The 17378-nt window shown below is 39.2% G+C and overlaps 1 protein-coding gene across 1 annotated transcript in view; it reads right to left on the reverse strand.

Annotated features, from left to right (window-relative positions):
• Nucleotides 1–16941, reverse strand: part of Prkacb (protein kinase cAMP-activated catalytic subunit beta) — a 92575-nt gene extending 75634 nt beyond the window's left edge. The window contains exon 1 of the mRNA XM_036189959.1: nucleotides 16373–16941. Within this exon, the coding sequence (XP_036045852.1) occupies nucleotides 16373–16418 (46 nt within the window). The 5' untranslated portion in view covers nucleotides 16419–16941. The remainder of the gene's footprint in view (nucleotides 1–16372) is intronic.
• Between the last annotated feature and the right edge of the window lie 437 nt (nucleotides 16942–17378).

The raw sequence follows: 17378 nt of genomic DNA on the forward strand, positions 1-17378 counted from the left end.
CAATCTACTACATGATACATGATACTCATACACTGTGTTGTTAAGTGATCATAGTGCTCAACACATTCTTACTTAAAATATTTTCAGCTTAAGATGGATTTATCAGGAAACACTACCAAATTCTCAATGATTTAAGAGTAACTGTCTGAACTACTACTATGACAAAGCATTCTATCTTATACACTGTTGGTGGGAACATAGGATCAATGATAAAGTTATAAATATAACAGCAATTCCCAAACAAGATGACTGTATTAGCTACCTATAAATAGTACTTTCTCAGTTTTGCGTGTATGTACATATTCGCTTGTTTATATAAATACCAAGGTCCTTTTCTGCTTCCCTCAATAATTTTACATAAGGTATGATTATGGAAGCTTCAACTTACCAGAAATGCAAGAAATCACGGTAAGTATCATGAGGAAATGACATGAACAAATATCTAGAGACTGACAAAAGGGACAGATGATATCTGGGGTGTCTCTTTTTGGTTCAAAGCTGTGTTTTCATTTATATGAACAATGGTAGCATGCCTCTGAGGTGGAGCATTCGGTGAATGCCCCACACCATTCCCTTCTCCTGTGATGGTAGAAGCGGGAAAGCTATAAAGTACATTTCCTGGGCTCTCTATTGCTAAAGTTTGAGATACAAATTAAGCCGCGTACTGTGAGCCCCTCTATACTGTCTGCAGACTTCTGTTAGCAGACAGCAGTGTGTGAGCTACTTTAGCTCCACCTTTTGAGTAACGGGAAAGGTCACATTAGTATTTTAAGACAAAGATGACAGGGGCAGAGACAAAGACAAAGTATAATTACAGTATTTGAGATTCTGGACATTGTGATGTCTAAAGTCAATCTTACTACCTTTGCTCTCAAATTACTGAGAGTTATTTTTTCTTTCTTTCTTTTTTTTTTTTTTTTGAGAGAAGATCTTATTATATAACTTCACTAGACCTTGAACTTGTGGTCCCCCTGACTCCTGTCTCCCTAGTGACAGGATTACAGGTATTTCCCAACACTGTCTGCTTCAGTCCTTTGAGTAAGTGTTTGCAAATTGAAATGAAAAACAGTAACAACAAAACCTTAATTCCAAAATCAAGAATAATTTACATTATTCTACTTTTTTAAGTATTAACTGATTTCTGTTTATAAGTTTATTTTTAAGTTATGAGGGGAAAAAAGCCTACATCAATTTCTTCAATCAAAGAAATACGTATTATAGATGGTTTGAAATCACACATGAGCAAACTTAACCAACAGATCACGTTGTGAATAATGAACAAAAGAGGGCGGCAAAGATGTCAAAAATGGCTGCAAACTATTCCAAGTATTAGACTCAAGACCTGACATTGCAGCCTACTGATAAAACACAATGACCCTAAGATCTGTCCTGCAGAGTCCCAGATCTTCCTGCTGTGGCCACTGCCAGTATCTTCTGCTGCTCAGGGACCTTGACAGACAGCTGCTGCTTGGGAAACAGACCTGAGGGACCAATGTATGTTATTACAGGTTTTATCCCCAGTATCCAAACAGTTAATGGCAAAGAATAACCATAACAATGATGGAATTCTAATTATATGTAGAATTAAAATACATTTAAAAATACAGCTAAGATTCTAGAAATGGGTGACCAACAGTATGGCATGGCTCTCAATACTTACTGGAATTTATGAAGTAATAGTCTTATATTACAGTGTATTAAGTCATGTCTAGAGAAACTGAGAAGAGCCCAACTTAAAACCAACAAATGAACACAAAGCGTTGAACAGGAAGATCTGAAACAAAGTGAGAAAATGATCTATGACAAAAACCACAGAAACAAGTGACAAGCAGAAACCAAATATATTAGCGGATACTTCAGTCTATAAAGAAACTACAGCAGAAAACAAAAATTGTTAAAGAGTTGATCAGCAAAATCTCAATTATTCTAGCATAGTTCTTACATGTAAGTATTGAGATGCTTAAAGATTATTAGGAAAAGTATGTCATATATATGCTAGTAAGAATTAATGGGTGAACAAACCTAATGCCTGACAAACTCAAGAAGGAAGTTTAACAAAGACCCCAAATAACCAACAGAAAAAAATCCCAAAATCATCATGTTAAAGTACAGAATTTATATATTTAAAATGAAATTTGGCAGACCAGCAGGAAACACACAGACCCAGTGAGATACTTTAAATGTTTAGCTATAACTAACAGATTAAAAGATAATCAATAAAAATAAATAATACTGACCCACATAGTGACCAACGTTACCTAAAATTGTGCGATGTTTGAGGATTGGGAGAAGAATGTAAGCCGTAAGTACAGCAAATATATTCTTCAAAATCAACAGGATATTTACCAGAAATAATTATACCCTATATAGTGGCTCATATGTCAAGTCCAAAAATTTTAAGAATGAAAGTCTTTCAAAATACATTCTCATCTCAATGAAATTAAACTAAAAAAAAGAAAGATTTGAAAACAAAATATTAGAAGATATAAGTCAAAGAAAATGTCATAAATATCTAAATATATAGGAAAACTTCAGCAAACTAAACTCACTTCTACAGAAAGGATACAAAATGGTATTTCCCAACTAAGCTGAGCTTTTCCTAAATGTGAAATACTGGTTTAACATTCAAAACTCATAGCTGAAAAGTAACTTTGAATAGATTATCCATTGTTCTAAATTGTTTTCTGTTGCTATGTAAACACCGTGACCAAAGGCAACTTGGAAAGCAATGGGCTCACAGGCTTCCACTTGCAGGTCACAGTCCATCATTGAGGGAAATAGGAGAGAAACTCAAGGCACGGCACTATAGGCAAGAATCATGGAGGAATACTACTTGCAGGCTTGCTCTCTAGCTGTGCGCCAACAGCTTTCTTGTAGTGCCGTTCCACCTGCTCAGGGATGCTGCCACCTTCAGTAGGCTGGACCCTCACATAGCAATCAATCATCTATCAAGACAATCTTCTACAAATAAGCCACAAGACAATCGGATATGGGCAATCCCCAAACGACTCTGGCTATATCTGAGAGCTGAGCTAACTAGGACACCCATTCTCTATTATATATGTACAGAGTCTTATACATATAAGTAATAATATTATATACTCACATGTGTATATGAGATTATATACATATATGTACATGATAGAGACACAATATACAATTTGCATAGGTCAAAAAAAGAATAGACCTTCTTTAATCAGATAAAGGTGTCATTAGAAGAACACTCCTGAAAGGACATTGAGATCCTGAGCCTTCCTATATAGCCTTCTGCTTTCGGGCTACAAGGTGAAGTTTTGTCCTGCTACATCTGACACCATGACCCAAAACAAATCTTTCCTCCTTGTAAGTTCTAGGTATTCTGACACAGCAACAGTAACAATAAAAATAATCTAATGCTACACACACACACTCACTCACACACAAACACACACACACACACACACACACACACACACACACACAAACACACACACAACTTATAATTAACAGAATTACCAACATTCCTAAATAGGTCAATATAAAATAGCTCAGAACTTCAAGGAGAAGATGAAACATATTCTCTCTTATGAACATACGTGACTTCCCATCTGGTATATGATTTTCACTGTGACACATGAGACATGATTATTCTAGAAGAGGAAGACAGTGGAAAAGGCAGACAGAAGACTGAAACAGAAACCACGAAGAGTGAGAGAGTAGTTCAGGGACTGTGGTAAACTGTCATTATGCTGACAGCCCACTTGAAGAAAACAATGGATTTATAGCACCTTCTGCATGGCTTTCTCAAGTGCTCAACTCTTGGCTGACAGCATGGAGGAGGAGGATAGCTGAGTCTCTCAGAGTTGGGTTTTATCAAGCACATATGATAATAAGAATTGCAAAGGCTTTTGGGTACCCTGTCATCTCGACTGGTTAAGAAGGAAAATGAAGTGAGAGGCTTAGTGGATGAGTAGATAAGAGCCTTTTAAAGGCAATCAGAAAAAAGGCACTGTGTTCAAAGAATGATAGCTACACAGACAGGCAATTATGGAGCAGTTCATGAATACGACAAGGTTCTTGATGAAATGAGGTATCCAAATTATGACAAAGAAGGAGTTTACAGATAACAAAGCCAGATTTGTGAGACCTAATGATGATGGATGGTTATCCACCCAGAATTTGAAACCACTCAAATGAATACAGGCCTTAAGAACTGAAGAGATTGTAAGTGAGATGTCCATGTTTTTGGTAAATGAGGAGCAAGCAAGACAAAGATTAAAATAACAGCAACAAGAGGTAGCAGTAGTACAGATGGGTGATGGATGCCTAAAAAGGAGGAGTTTTCAAAAGGCAACAATTGTTCTAATCTAGTATCTACCTACCTTCCTAAGACCAATTTTCTTCTCCCAATTCAAGTGTTGTAATTTGGGGTCTAGAGAGATGGCTTAGTGGTTAAGAGATTATATGAGTTAGGTTTCCAGCATCCATTTCAAGACTGCCTATAACTCCAGTTCCAGAGGGATCTGACATTTTTGAGCTTCATAGGCACCTACACACACACACACACACACACACACACACACACACACACACACACACACCTTTAAAAGAAGTGATATGGCTTTGACACATTAAACTGTTCTCTATCAAAGAAAGACAATCACATCAGGTAAAGTAGCTATTATCCCCAAATGGTCAATGTAGTAGAGTACCCCCCAAATGGTGGGGGGAGAGGGTAAACAGGTGGGAGTTATAAACATTTCCAAAATAGAATTTAATTTAAAAACTGTATGTACACGGGTGTTTTGCATGCATGAATGTCTGTGCACCATATGCATGCCTGGTGCCTGTGAAGGCTAGATGAGGATGACAGACCCTCTGGAAATTGAGTTACAAATGTTTCTGAGATACCATGTGGGTGCTAGGAATTGAACGCAAGTCCTCTGCAAGAGCACAAGTACGCTTAACCAGTGAGCAATCTCTCCAGCCCCTGAATTTCCTATTTCTGTTACCCATTAAACCATGCATGAATTTAGTTTTCTCCATAACATGAGCCAACAACTCGAGCTTTCTGCTTCTTGTATGGATGAAATTGTCATCAGTCATTTTGCTGGACCTACAGCCATACCATGCCTTTCCCACCATGATAGACTCCATCCCTCAGGAACCTTAGGCACAGCTGCTAGATTCATCACCTATGCACTCCCAGAGTTTAATGAAATATGAAGTAGTAAATGTCTAGCTCCTACTTAATAGTGACAATCTCCCCTGAAAGGGGCACAAGTGCCTAGTATAACATGGGTCAGTTAATACCCATGAAGATAGAGGGGAAATGCAGAGCAGGCTTGGATGACAGAGCACAGTGATGTGTGCAATCTCAGAGTTTTAACTCTATAAAACAAAACTTCCTTTAAGTTTGATCACTTACAGAAAGAAGTGAGCATCCCCCCCCCCCCCGCCCCAGCCAGAAGATGTAGATGTAGCCACAAGGAGCAAGTGAGCATCCCCCCAGCCAGAGGATATAGATAGAGCCACAACTCTCAGACAGGATTTGTGACAGTGCTTTAGGAGCCATGTGAACGATTTACATCAATAGCTCCTCTACTACTTATCTAAAGTGAAGACAGAATGCAGACTATTACAGCAGGGACTGAAAGTCACAGTTTCAGCATAAAAGCTTCTAAAACGGTTATTGGAGGTCAGAGTGGAAGTTCATCACAATTACACTACCTGCAGCTCTGGTAGCTAGATTCTGGTTCCATATGATGAAGATGGCAATTTTAGTCATACGGAGAGGTATGGGATTCAATAAGTGACTTTAATGAAGTCCAAACTACCAAAGAGCTTTGTAAAATCAGAGTGCAGAAAGCTGACTATGTAGGTATCTCCAGCATGTAAAGGAAGAGAATTCAACATGGTCTGATCATACAACTAGTAAGTGACTTATAAACAATGAGTGACAGTTTCCTAGTTAACGAAATTAACAGGTCTACGTTTCTTAGAACTCAGCTGTCTTCCCCTTTGAGTACCTATGCTTGCTGATACTGTGCCCACCCCCTTCTCCACAGCAGCCTTCTGCAGGCTATTTCCACCAAGGAAAAGGAATCATGTGGTACATCCACTATCCAGAAGCTCTTCTTTCAATGCCTTTGTTGATGCAAATAAGGGTGATGACCTGCTTCCTGCTGGCACTGAGGATTATGTCCATGTAAGAATTTAACAGAGAAACATCAGGAAGACCCTCAATTCTGACCAAGAAATTGATGATTACACTAAAAACAAACTAGTGAAGGTGATTAAGAAATCTGCCTGCAATGGTACTGTGATTGAGCATTTCCATAAATGTAAATCAACTTCGGGGTTACCAGATTAAGAACATATGTCCGCTCCTGATAGACTGGGCAGGCTAAGGATGCCCAGCTGGATGTACACAGGTTTCAAGTGCCGGTAGCACTCTGATGCTTAAGTGAGGATTTTCTTGTAATGAGTGAATTTTCCCTTCTGTCACTTGCCACGGGTTTAAAACTCTCACAGTTTGTGTAATGTAACCATTTAGAGTCTACTTTTAACAAGGACTAGTCTATCATGCAATAAACCGAAGAGAGCCATTTAAAGAAAAGTTAACATCTTTTAGCATTGTGGGATAGATGCTGTTGAAACTACAGTAAAGTCTTGATTTTGTGTTTGTTCTCTGCCTTGTAATTTTGTTATCACTGTATGTGATAAATATGTGTAAATATTTTTTAAAAAATCTGCTACATGTAATGGTAAACCAATCTATTAAGTTATTTTATTGTCTAGAAAACTTCCTAGCCATGAAGTCCTGTAACTGTTTTGTACACATCATCTGTTTAGCACTTTTTAGTACTTCTGGCACTTCCATGGCTTTTACTGATCCCTTAGCTGCTAAAGAGGTTACACTACAAACTAGTTTGTGTAGTGGATGATACTCCTCCTTCTCTTTCTGACTGCTGTGAGCATTGATAGCAGCAGCTTTCAACTTGTAGGTCCTGGTAATGTTGGGGGTTGAATACCAGATATCCTGCATATTAGATATTTATATTACGATTCTTCACAGAAGCAAATACAGTTATGAAGTGTCAACAAAATAATTTTATGTTTGGGAGGTCACCACAACATGAGGAACTGTATTAAGGATCATAGCATTAGGAAGGTTGAGAACCACTGATTTTTAGTATCCCATAACTGTAGTTTTCAGATATTTGGATTAGGACTTTTGTGGTCCATATTGGGATGCATAGTAAATATTCTGGAAATTCCATGACAGCAGCTTCTGTGGGGACTTGTTTTTAAGTCCAGACACTTGAACCACATCCCCTGCACATGAATATTTGCTTATTTTCATTCTCTTGCTGGCTCTTCCCCTCTAGTTCCACTGTAACTACAGATTTTGGCAGTTTCAGAAGACTTTTGCCCATTTGTGTTTCTATTCAATATTCAATATATGGCGTAGATAATGCAGACATTGAAGGGATGGGTATCTGTGTGTTAATGCTCTGTGGTAGGGTTGCTCTATAAGCAGATGGCTCAAACAGCTATGCACTCACAAAGCTGAAATGAACCAAAGTGAAATGGAGGACTCCTGGGCAGTATCTTTCGATCATTACATGGTAATTTAGAGGAGGCTAGTACTTTCTTCTAAACTGTCTGTAAAACTCATTCCAAATTACTCTTCTTCCATCAACCTGCCTGCCACGGACTCACATGTAACTATGTTACAGCAACCTTCCCAAATATACTGGTAGGTATGTGTGTAATCTCAGAATGTACAGGTAGCATGGTATGACCTATAACAACCCTATAACAATTCAGTAATGGTAGCTTCATTTACACTGCTCACATTTCTATAATAGGCCTCAGGAAAGGTCAGGTTGTTGTTGTTGTTGTAAATAGTGTCTTTCTACGTGCCCTCAAATACAAATCAAAACAGAATGGAGTCTTGCTTTGCTTTTGCTCAGCAATCCAGTTAATTAGTTTGTTTGTAAGGGAAAGCTGTGTAAGCCTTTTTATTTAAAATAAAATAGATTTGTATTTAAACACATACTTAATGATAGATACTGTTTATGCCCCACAGATCACATTGTCCAGTAAAGAAAACAACCGGGAAAACAAGGTAGCTGGGGTGCTGCAAACACAGGTGTTACATTTTAAAACAGAACTCAACAGACAACTATAGACTACTCAGGAATTCTGCACTCTTCCCTATATAAATTCCCATGCTTCATTTCGGCCCTAGCCAGGCCCGCATGCCCTACACCTTACCATAAACAGTTGTGAACAAGTATCAAGTCTCACTTTTAGTTGCATCTATGCCTTGCACAGTACCTGGTATGAAACAGACAGTAAGTACTGACTGAGAATGATCAAAGGGCTGAATGAATGATAGATATGAGTATTTTTTGTGTAAGTCTGAGTTGCAAGGTAATTTATCTCAGAACTACAACTGAAGATGCAACATAATCTCCCCTATGAACACACATGACTCCTGATCTACAGGGAAGCTGAACTGGTATTCAAGGAACTACATTACCAGCAGAGCCAGCCCCTGTAAAGGACTACCTGGACTAGCACACTTTTTCAAATCTGTGGCTTACACAGTCTCCTGCATCTCTCTGGGCACCTACTAAAAAAGAATGACAAAAAAGTGAGACCATAAAATAGTCAAACCTCAAACACTGTCTTAATTTTTAAGGATGAAATCTACATAGAAAAGACAGGTTTGCTGAATAGTACTCCATTGTGTATATGTACCACATTTTTTAAATCCATTCTTCAGTAGAGGGGCATTTACATTGTTTCCAGGTTCTGGCTATTACAAACAATGCTGATATGAACATAGGTGAGCATTCCTTGGGTATATGCCCAAGAGTGGTATACCTAGGTCTTGAAGAAGATTGATTCCCAATTTTCTGAGAAACTGCCATACTGATTTCTAAAGTGGCTGTACACGTTTGCACTCTCACCAACAGTGGAGGAGTGTTCCCCTTGTTCCACATCCTCTCCAACAGAAGCTGTCTTCTGTGTTTTTGATCTTAGCCATTCTGACAGGTGTAAGATGGTATCTCAGAGTCATTTTGATTTGCATTTCCCTGATGACGAAGGATGTTGAGCAATTCCTTAAATGTCTTTCGGCCATTAGAGATTCTTCTGTTGAGACTTCTTTGTTTAGCTCTAAAGCCCATTTTTTAAATTGGACTGTTAGGTATTTTGATATCTAGTTTCTTGAGTTCTTTATATATTTTGGAGATCAGCCCTCTGCCAGATGTGGGGTTGGTGGAGATCTTTTCCCATTCTGTAGCCTGTCATTTCGTCTTATTGACCATGTCCTTTGCCCTACAAGAACTTCTCAGTTTTAAGAGGTCCCATTTATTAACTGTTGCTCTCAGTGTCTATGCTACTGGTGGTATATTTAGGGAGTGATATCCTGTGCTAATGTGTTCAAGACTACTTCCTACTTTCTCTTCTATCAGGTTCAGTGTAACTGGATTTATATTGAGGTCTTTGATCCATTAGGACTTGAGTTTTGTGCATGGCAATAGAGATGGATCTATTTGCAATCTTCTGCATATTGACATACATTTATGCCAGCACCATTTGTTGAAGATTCTTTCTTTTTTCCATTGTATAGTTTTGGCTTTTTTGTCAAAAATCAGGTGTTCATAGGTGTGTGGATCAATGTCAGGGTTTTCAATTCCATTCCATTGGTACACATGTTGGTTTTTATGCCAGTACCAAGCTCTTTTTATTACTATAGCTCTATAGTAGAGTTTGAAGTCAGGGATCATGATGCCTCCAGAGGTTGCTTTATTGTACAGGATTCTTTTAGCTATCCTGAGATTTTTGTTTTTCCAGCCAAACTACTGCAAATGCATGAACTGTGGACCAATAAATGAGGAGCCCCTGTGGTATTAGACTAACCTCTGGATAGGCAAGACAGATGTTTAGCTTGAACTGTTTAGGGGACCCTCAGGCAGTGGGATCAGAACTGTTCCTGATGCATGAAGCGGCTTTTTGGAACCTAGTGCCTATGGTGGGACACTTTGTGTACCCTTGGTGCAGGGAGGATGGGCCTAGACCTGCCTTAACTGAATGTACCAGGCTCTGCTGACTCCCCATGGGAGACCTTGTTTTGGAGGAGGTAGGAATGGGAGGTGGGTTGTGGGTTATGGGGGAAGGCTGGGAGGGGCAGGAGGAAGGAGAAGAGGGGATCTGTGATTGGTAAGTAACATGAATAGAAAATCTCTTAATAATAAAAAAAAATGAAAAAGAAAAGTCAGGTTTACCATAAACTTTCAGACTGAAATTCAACAACTGCCTTAAAAGAAACAAAAATTTCAGAAGTCACCAAAAGAGTCAGCATGTGAATCTGGAATATTACCATAAAGTGTGACATTCCTAGCTTGCTGTAGCAAGCCCAATTAAGACATGGCATCTACATTGAATTTCTAAGGCAGAACTCATTTCAACTAAGCTAGTATAGTAAATTTAATTGGTGCTTTTTTTTTTTAAATTCCAAATCTAACTCCCAAAACTGTAGCTTAAACATAGAACAGTCAATCTAATTTATGACAAAATACTGTCTTTCATAAAGAAACTCATTGCCTGAATCCCATACACTACACTAAAGGACACTGGAGCTAAATGACCATATCAAGGCCAATGATTTATTGTGAAAATCCACACTGTATCACATCTCTCTCCCTCCTTGACTTCAGAGTCTCTAACAGTTGTTTTTAGGCTCCCATTCTGAGTCTTCCCACGAGGTGGCCTCTGCCCTTTCCTCAGTTCTTCCCTTAGACAACCTCTATCATACATAAACTACCATTTAGCTATAACGATTTACTTCCTAACCTTGACATTATGCTCTTCCTCTCCTTTGAATTTCTCCTATAATCCCTCTCATAGATGTTTCTCATTTTCAGTATCCCACTACAGGTCCATCTCTTTGAAAGTCTTTTTTGAATCTCATCTACCTCATCCCAGTGGAAGAGACCATTCCTTCTCTTGGCTCCTCTACTAACCTTTTATGAGATAATATTTTTGTTGTTGCTTTCTGTCTTTCTTTTTGAGAATATAACCAATCCTTATACTTACAGTCTCATCACATATACTCTAACACATGTTGGCTCACCTCTGTGTACTGAATAAATGAATGGAAGGATAAGGAAAAATATTATATACAGTGTTTTATGTCTGTGTTCAGGTTTCTCATGATATAAGGCAGGCTAGCCTTTAATTCATGATTCTCCTGCCCTAGTCTATCTATTACTGGTATTACAGGTGCGTGCCACCACTTCTGTTGGAGGCATGTACATGAATGTGGTATGTATGTGAGTATGGCTACACATATAAAGATCAAAGGAATACCTCAGCTGTTAGTCTTCAACAACCTTGTTGGACATAAGTTTCTATTGTTTGCATCAGAGTACACCAGATAAGCTGAAGCTTCCAGGGTTTTTCCTGTCTTGCCCCCCCCCCCATAAAGAACTGAAATTACACTACTGTGCCTGGCTTCCCATGAGTTCTGGTGATGGAAACTCAAGTCCTTATGCTTGCATGACTAAACACTTCATCCACTGAGCTGACTCTCCAGTAAATAATACAGTACTGATGTACATATATTTATCATATGTAAATTCTATAGTTTTCTATTTAAAATAAGTTTTCACTGAAATTTATATTTACCTGAGGAAATTTGGCCATAAATCTATGCCAGCATTTATTAGTCTATGCCTATATTCTTAATCGTATAAATTATAATAATTACTTTATTTTGTTAATTCAATCAAGTATCAGAATTAACTGTGGTTAACTTGTAACTGTCTGTGAGGATCTTAACAGCTACTCTAGCTTACCTACACTCTTCTCCAGGGCTGCCTCTGCCTCTCCACCATGGCCGACTTTCCTAAGCTGGCTTTCATGCTTCCCCATTATCCTGCTGCCAGCAAAGGCAACAATCTGTCTGTGTCCTGTGTGAGGAGCCTTCACAGAACAGGAAAAATGATTCCCAAACAGGAGGTAGTACTGAACAGTAATCCATGCAAAATTAAAAATCAAGAACTAAATGAGATCATATGCGTTATCAATCAAAACTGAGTTCAATATTTGACTTTTTTTTCAAACCCAAGACTATTCCCAAATACCTCTGATAATATACTGAGAATCTGCTTCTAATTATCCTTTTAAAATCAATGTGATAAATAAAAAATTCTAAGACATAAGGAAGATGCAAGAGAATACTAAATTCATTTCTTGTCAACATTTGATCCCAGACAAATTTTTCAACTTTAAGTATACTTTCTTATATTTATTACTAAGTACCAACAAAAGGAACTTCAAGAAACTTCATGAGTATATACAAATTACTAAACCATAATTGTTCACCAACTTTATAAATTGTTATTTAGAAGAAATGTTGACAGTTTTGAGGAAAACGTAAGTCTAGAATTTTGTTCCTCTAAATACACTCATGATTACCAAATTACCAAAATTAGAGAAAGAAGGAATAGCATTTTTATTATATGTAAAGACAGCTCTGTCAAAAACATGGCCTGTCAATACACCAAATACCAATTAGGTAAGTACAAGGTAAAATCTCAGTTCTTCAGAGGCAGCAGCTGCATTTTAAGTTCTCAGTAGCATCTGGGCAGAAACCACTTCACTTAGCATTGTAAGTGAAGAACATGTCTATTATCATAGGAGCTGGGTTAGATAGAACTATTTGAAATCATAGTAAGATACAAAATTCTAAACACATTAATAATAATAATAATAATAATAATAATAATAATTAATAATTCTAAACAAATTCAAATGACTTTTTGGCTTGCTACCTAATAGGAATGTAAGGTACACATTTAGAAATGAGTAATAAACAAACATACAGCAATGAAGGACCTAAGGATATAAAGTTATATATGGTTAATTCAGAATTTTTACCACATGGAAAATGAAATACCTGCAAGGTAATTTAGCCCTTCAATTTACAGATGATGACATGAATCCAGAGAATGGGGCAAGAAAGATAATCTCTCTTATTTCAGAAACTTAGAAGATCCAAATAAAGTCATCATTGAAAGCAGCCACAATGTGATATAACTGATAAATTGAAACAAAGTGTAAGCTGTTCTGTGGGTCCTGAACTTGACTTTGCAAGGATACTCAGATTGCTCAGCATAACCCCTTGGGATCACAGGTTCTGAGACAGCTTGCCTAAGTTCAAATGTCACTCCTTTATCAGCTACTATGCAGCTTAAACAAGTTATACATCACTTCTTTTCCCATTTTTTGAAAATAACAAATATTGGAACCACTCCATAGGATTTGAAAAGATATGTATGACAGTGCAAAGCACCTAGAGAAATAGACACTCACTAATTCTCAAAAAATATTAAGAAGTTTGCATTTGTTGAACCTGTTCCTTTAATGACTTTCTCTGATTAATTTCTATTGACCTTCAAGGTCTTTTTTCTCTTCCTCTTTCTTTGAGGAAAAGTCTCACAGTGTCACTACTGCTTACCTAACTTCCTATGCCTCCCAGATTAAAAGAAAAGCATGTGGTTTTGTATTATTAAGGCTATGTGAGCAAAATACTTAATTCAAATTAAAACCCTCTTGAATTACAAGGATTGAAAACATCTCTGAGACTCTAGGCCTTTTGTTTCTAAAAGTTTATGGTTCTGTGTATTAACTGATGTTTAAATAAGTACACTCAAATTTTGAAAGGCATTTATTTCAAGAGTAATTTTAAAAACACATAGGAGAAATATATAATGGCAAAAGTTGTTCTTTGAAACACCCCTATTCTCTGAAGAACTCAAATTAATTTATCTGTAGAAGTTGTGGAGATCAGAATGGAGTCCTTTAATTTTGTGAGTTTAGGGGGAAGGTTTTAATGATTACAACACAAGCCCCCAGATAGTCAAAGCTAAAACAAACAAACAAACAAAAAAGCCAACAAAATGAAATACCACAATAATCCCTTCTCATTTATCTTTATGCCCAGCTTCATTCTTTGGGAGTATTTTTAGAACTAAGCTCTAGAATTACCTGTCTGTGGGAGGCTTATTCCTCGTCAAACCAAAAATCTTACCTTCATATCTTTAGTTAGCTCTTCAAATCAAATACTTCCCTACTGATAATTTTCTGAGTTCTAATTTTATTTTCAGAATGTTAGTGCTTACATTTTACCTGACAGATGACACTAGATAGTAAAATTTTAATGTTTTATGCACAGGGTCCAAAACTAAACGCCAAACACCTGGTAAATATTCTGAAAGAAGATGGATTAATTATTTAGGGATGCAGGATGTAGTCAGAGCATCAGAGCTGTGCTTTACTATTAATAACAGGACCTCAACCCTACCTTCCTCGAGGTCTAGCACTTGAGCCTTGAGACGGGATGAATGTACTGCCTGAACTCTTAAGATCATGTATATTTCTAGAAGTTTATTCTGTGTATCATGAGAAATTTAAATAATTACATTCAAATTTTGAGCCACAAAATTGTAAGAGTAATTCATTTGAAAAGTACACAGAACAGTGACGTATGTAATGATCAGACATGTTCTGTCATTAAGCTTTAAAACATAACACAAGTTCTTCGCTACACAAGAACATCAACACATATCAGCTAATGCTGCTCCAAAGGAAACCACAAAAGCCAATCCACAAGTCTCATATGATCTTCCTATGAGATAATGTTTGCTATCTTAGTTTGACATTCCACATTTTTTCAAACTAGTATAATGATCTTCAGTTTCTATAAATAAACTTACACAAGATTTTGTCATAGCTACCAGTTTAAATTAACACTGTCTAAGGGAAAACTGGTTTGGAAGCTTAGTAGCAGAAATATATAGATTACAGGAGAGTGGACTACCATTAAAAACACAAGAACTGTATAAGCACTTACTAAGAAAATCATTGGGCTGATTGAACTATCAAGCATATTTTCATAACACAATTATATACATTGTACAAAAGAGAAATAGGGAAACAGCAATGACAAGTGGGTATAAAACTTTGTCATGCTTCATCCTTTGTGAATCAGTACAATTAGGCACTACATTTGCACAATTAATAAAGAACATGGAAGTCCTACTTCTGCATTGGCTTTTCAAAGTCTCTGTGTCACATGCTCACTAACAGTTTGTACGCTGTTCATGTAACTTTCTGGAACAAACCTTATCGATGAAATATAAACCATAAAATCTGGCTCTGTTTTTTACATTACAAGAAACAAATAGATAGGCCCTCTTCAGTCAACTCTATTCGCTTTATTCATATAGACCAAAAGCTGCTCGCTTCAAGATAATTACAAGGTTAGCTTCATTCTTCTGCTATAGACACAGACACAATGGGAGATATTATTTACATAAACGAACTAATCGTCAGGTTTACTTCAAGTGCTGAGATGCCATTTACCTATGGCAATGTAACAAACAGCAAGTACCTTTAATTATTTTGAATTATAAAATCTAATTGAACCCTACAATGGCACACACTTTTTCCTTCACAACCTATTACACTATACGTGTATATAGATATATGTATGTGCTTATATATAAAACCATATTGCCAAACAGAAATTCAATTTCCACAATCTTTTTATCTTGAGATTTGATGTAAAGTACTGAATACTTGCATTGAATGCTTGCTCTCAAAAGAAACCAACCAACCGTGTCTGGAAGCATTTCAACTCTGAAAGACCTTTAAGTTTTACAGGCACCCTGACACATTCCTGGATGTCTAGAGTAAAAGCAAACCTAACTATTTTTTTTTTCTCGAATGAATAAAAGTTGCTGCTTGTGTTTATGGTTGTCAGCTCTAATCAACAGGATTTAAGATAGATCCTTCAACGCTGAGGGTTAATGTCACCTTTGGAGACCTACACCAGCACTCACCTTGTGGTAAGATTGGGATGGATCCAGGAGATGGAGGAGAAAGAGCCAACTTAACCCAAAATCACTACCTGTAGCTCCCTAAAAGAGGGTCAGGGTTTTGGGGCGCTGGGAGAAGGGAGAAGAGCCAAAGGATGCGATCACAAAAGGGACTTCTTTCCAAGGACCATATTTGGGGAAGCGTTCCAGAACGCGGCAGTCCTCCTTGCTCTAGTAAGAAAGGGAATCACAGGGACCGCTCAGTCCGCCCTCCCTCTTTCCAATGAGCCCCGGCGCTTGGCCCTCAGCCCCAGGCCTTAGTGGGGGAGGGGACAGAGAAGAAGGCGGCCGGTCTCCGGGGCCCCTGGAACTGCTAGGGGCGCCGCTGCGAGGCCTGGCCGGTGCCTCGCGGCCTTGGAGGACTCCGGCCCGGGGCGCTGCACCGCGGCCCATCCGGCGGGAACCCAGCCCCGGTCTTCAACTCGACTCACCGCTCTCCACCTCGCTGCCTTTCTTGGCGATTGCAGTGTTCCCCATGACCCGGCTAGCAGAGGTGACGGAGGGGAGGGGACCGGGGCCGTCCCACCGCCCCGCAGTCTGCAGCAACTCCCGCTTTGGCTCAGCTCCCACAGACCCAGGAGCACGGCGTCTGGGTGCGCGGAGCAGCCAGGTGTCGGGGAGAGAGATGGGAGAGAGATGCGGAGAGCTCCCCGGCAGCGACAGACACTGTGGCGGTGGCGGCGGCGCGCAGACACTCCCCCTTCCCGAGCCCGCCCTCCAGGCGCGCCCCCGGCACCGCGCGTCCTCGGTAGCCGCACACTCGGAGCGCGACCTCCAGCCCGGCGTCTCTTCGCGAACGGGCGGGCGCGCCGGAAGTGACGTCGGCGCGAGCCCCCCGGCGGGCCGGAGTCCCTCTATGCCCGGCTGGAGCGGTGATCGATAGCTCTCTGCGGTTGCTTGACTTGAGCTCCGAGGCCATTCCCGAGGTAGCGGAGAGACATGAAAACCGTTAGCTTGGAAGGACTGCGAATCCTTCCTCGGCGAGGCATCCGGTGCCCTAGAACCGGGCGGGGGGCACAGACCCTGGGCTCGGCCTGCTCCTGCTTCCGGGTGGCGCGGGTTCCGCACAAGAGAGATCCTTCTAGGTGGCAGGAGGAACCCTGCCTGCTCCCCTCTGCATCCTGTGGACCCTGCTGATCCTCAGGTCAGCATCAGCTCCCAACTCTAACTGGAGCTTCTTCCTTCGCTCTTATAGGTATGCTCCCAGCACACCACCAGGTCCACTTACTTCTTGACAGGTTATTCCTTCCCTAGTCCGCACTCCGTGGTCCCACCAATGTCCTAAGTGGAAATGTTACTAATTTTACTCAAGTACTGTTCTGTGCATCGTCGCAGTTACCAGCTTCATGTGCAGATTTCAAAATAAACACATTCCCAATTGTTTGTTGCGCTTTTATGCATCTTAGAATACTTGAATTTTCAGTGAGCCTATTAGGT

The sequence above is a fragment of the Onychomys torridus genome, chromosome 6, assembly GCF_903995425.1.
Source record: "Onychomys torridus chromosome 6, mOncTor1.1, whole genome shotgun sequence".
In the NCBI taxonomy this organism is placed as follows: Eukaryota; Metazoa; Chordata; class Mammalia; order Rodentia; family Cricetidae; genus Onychomys; species Onychomys torridus.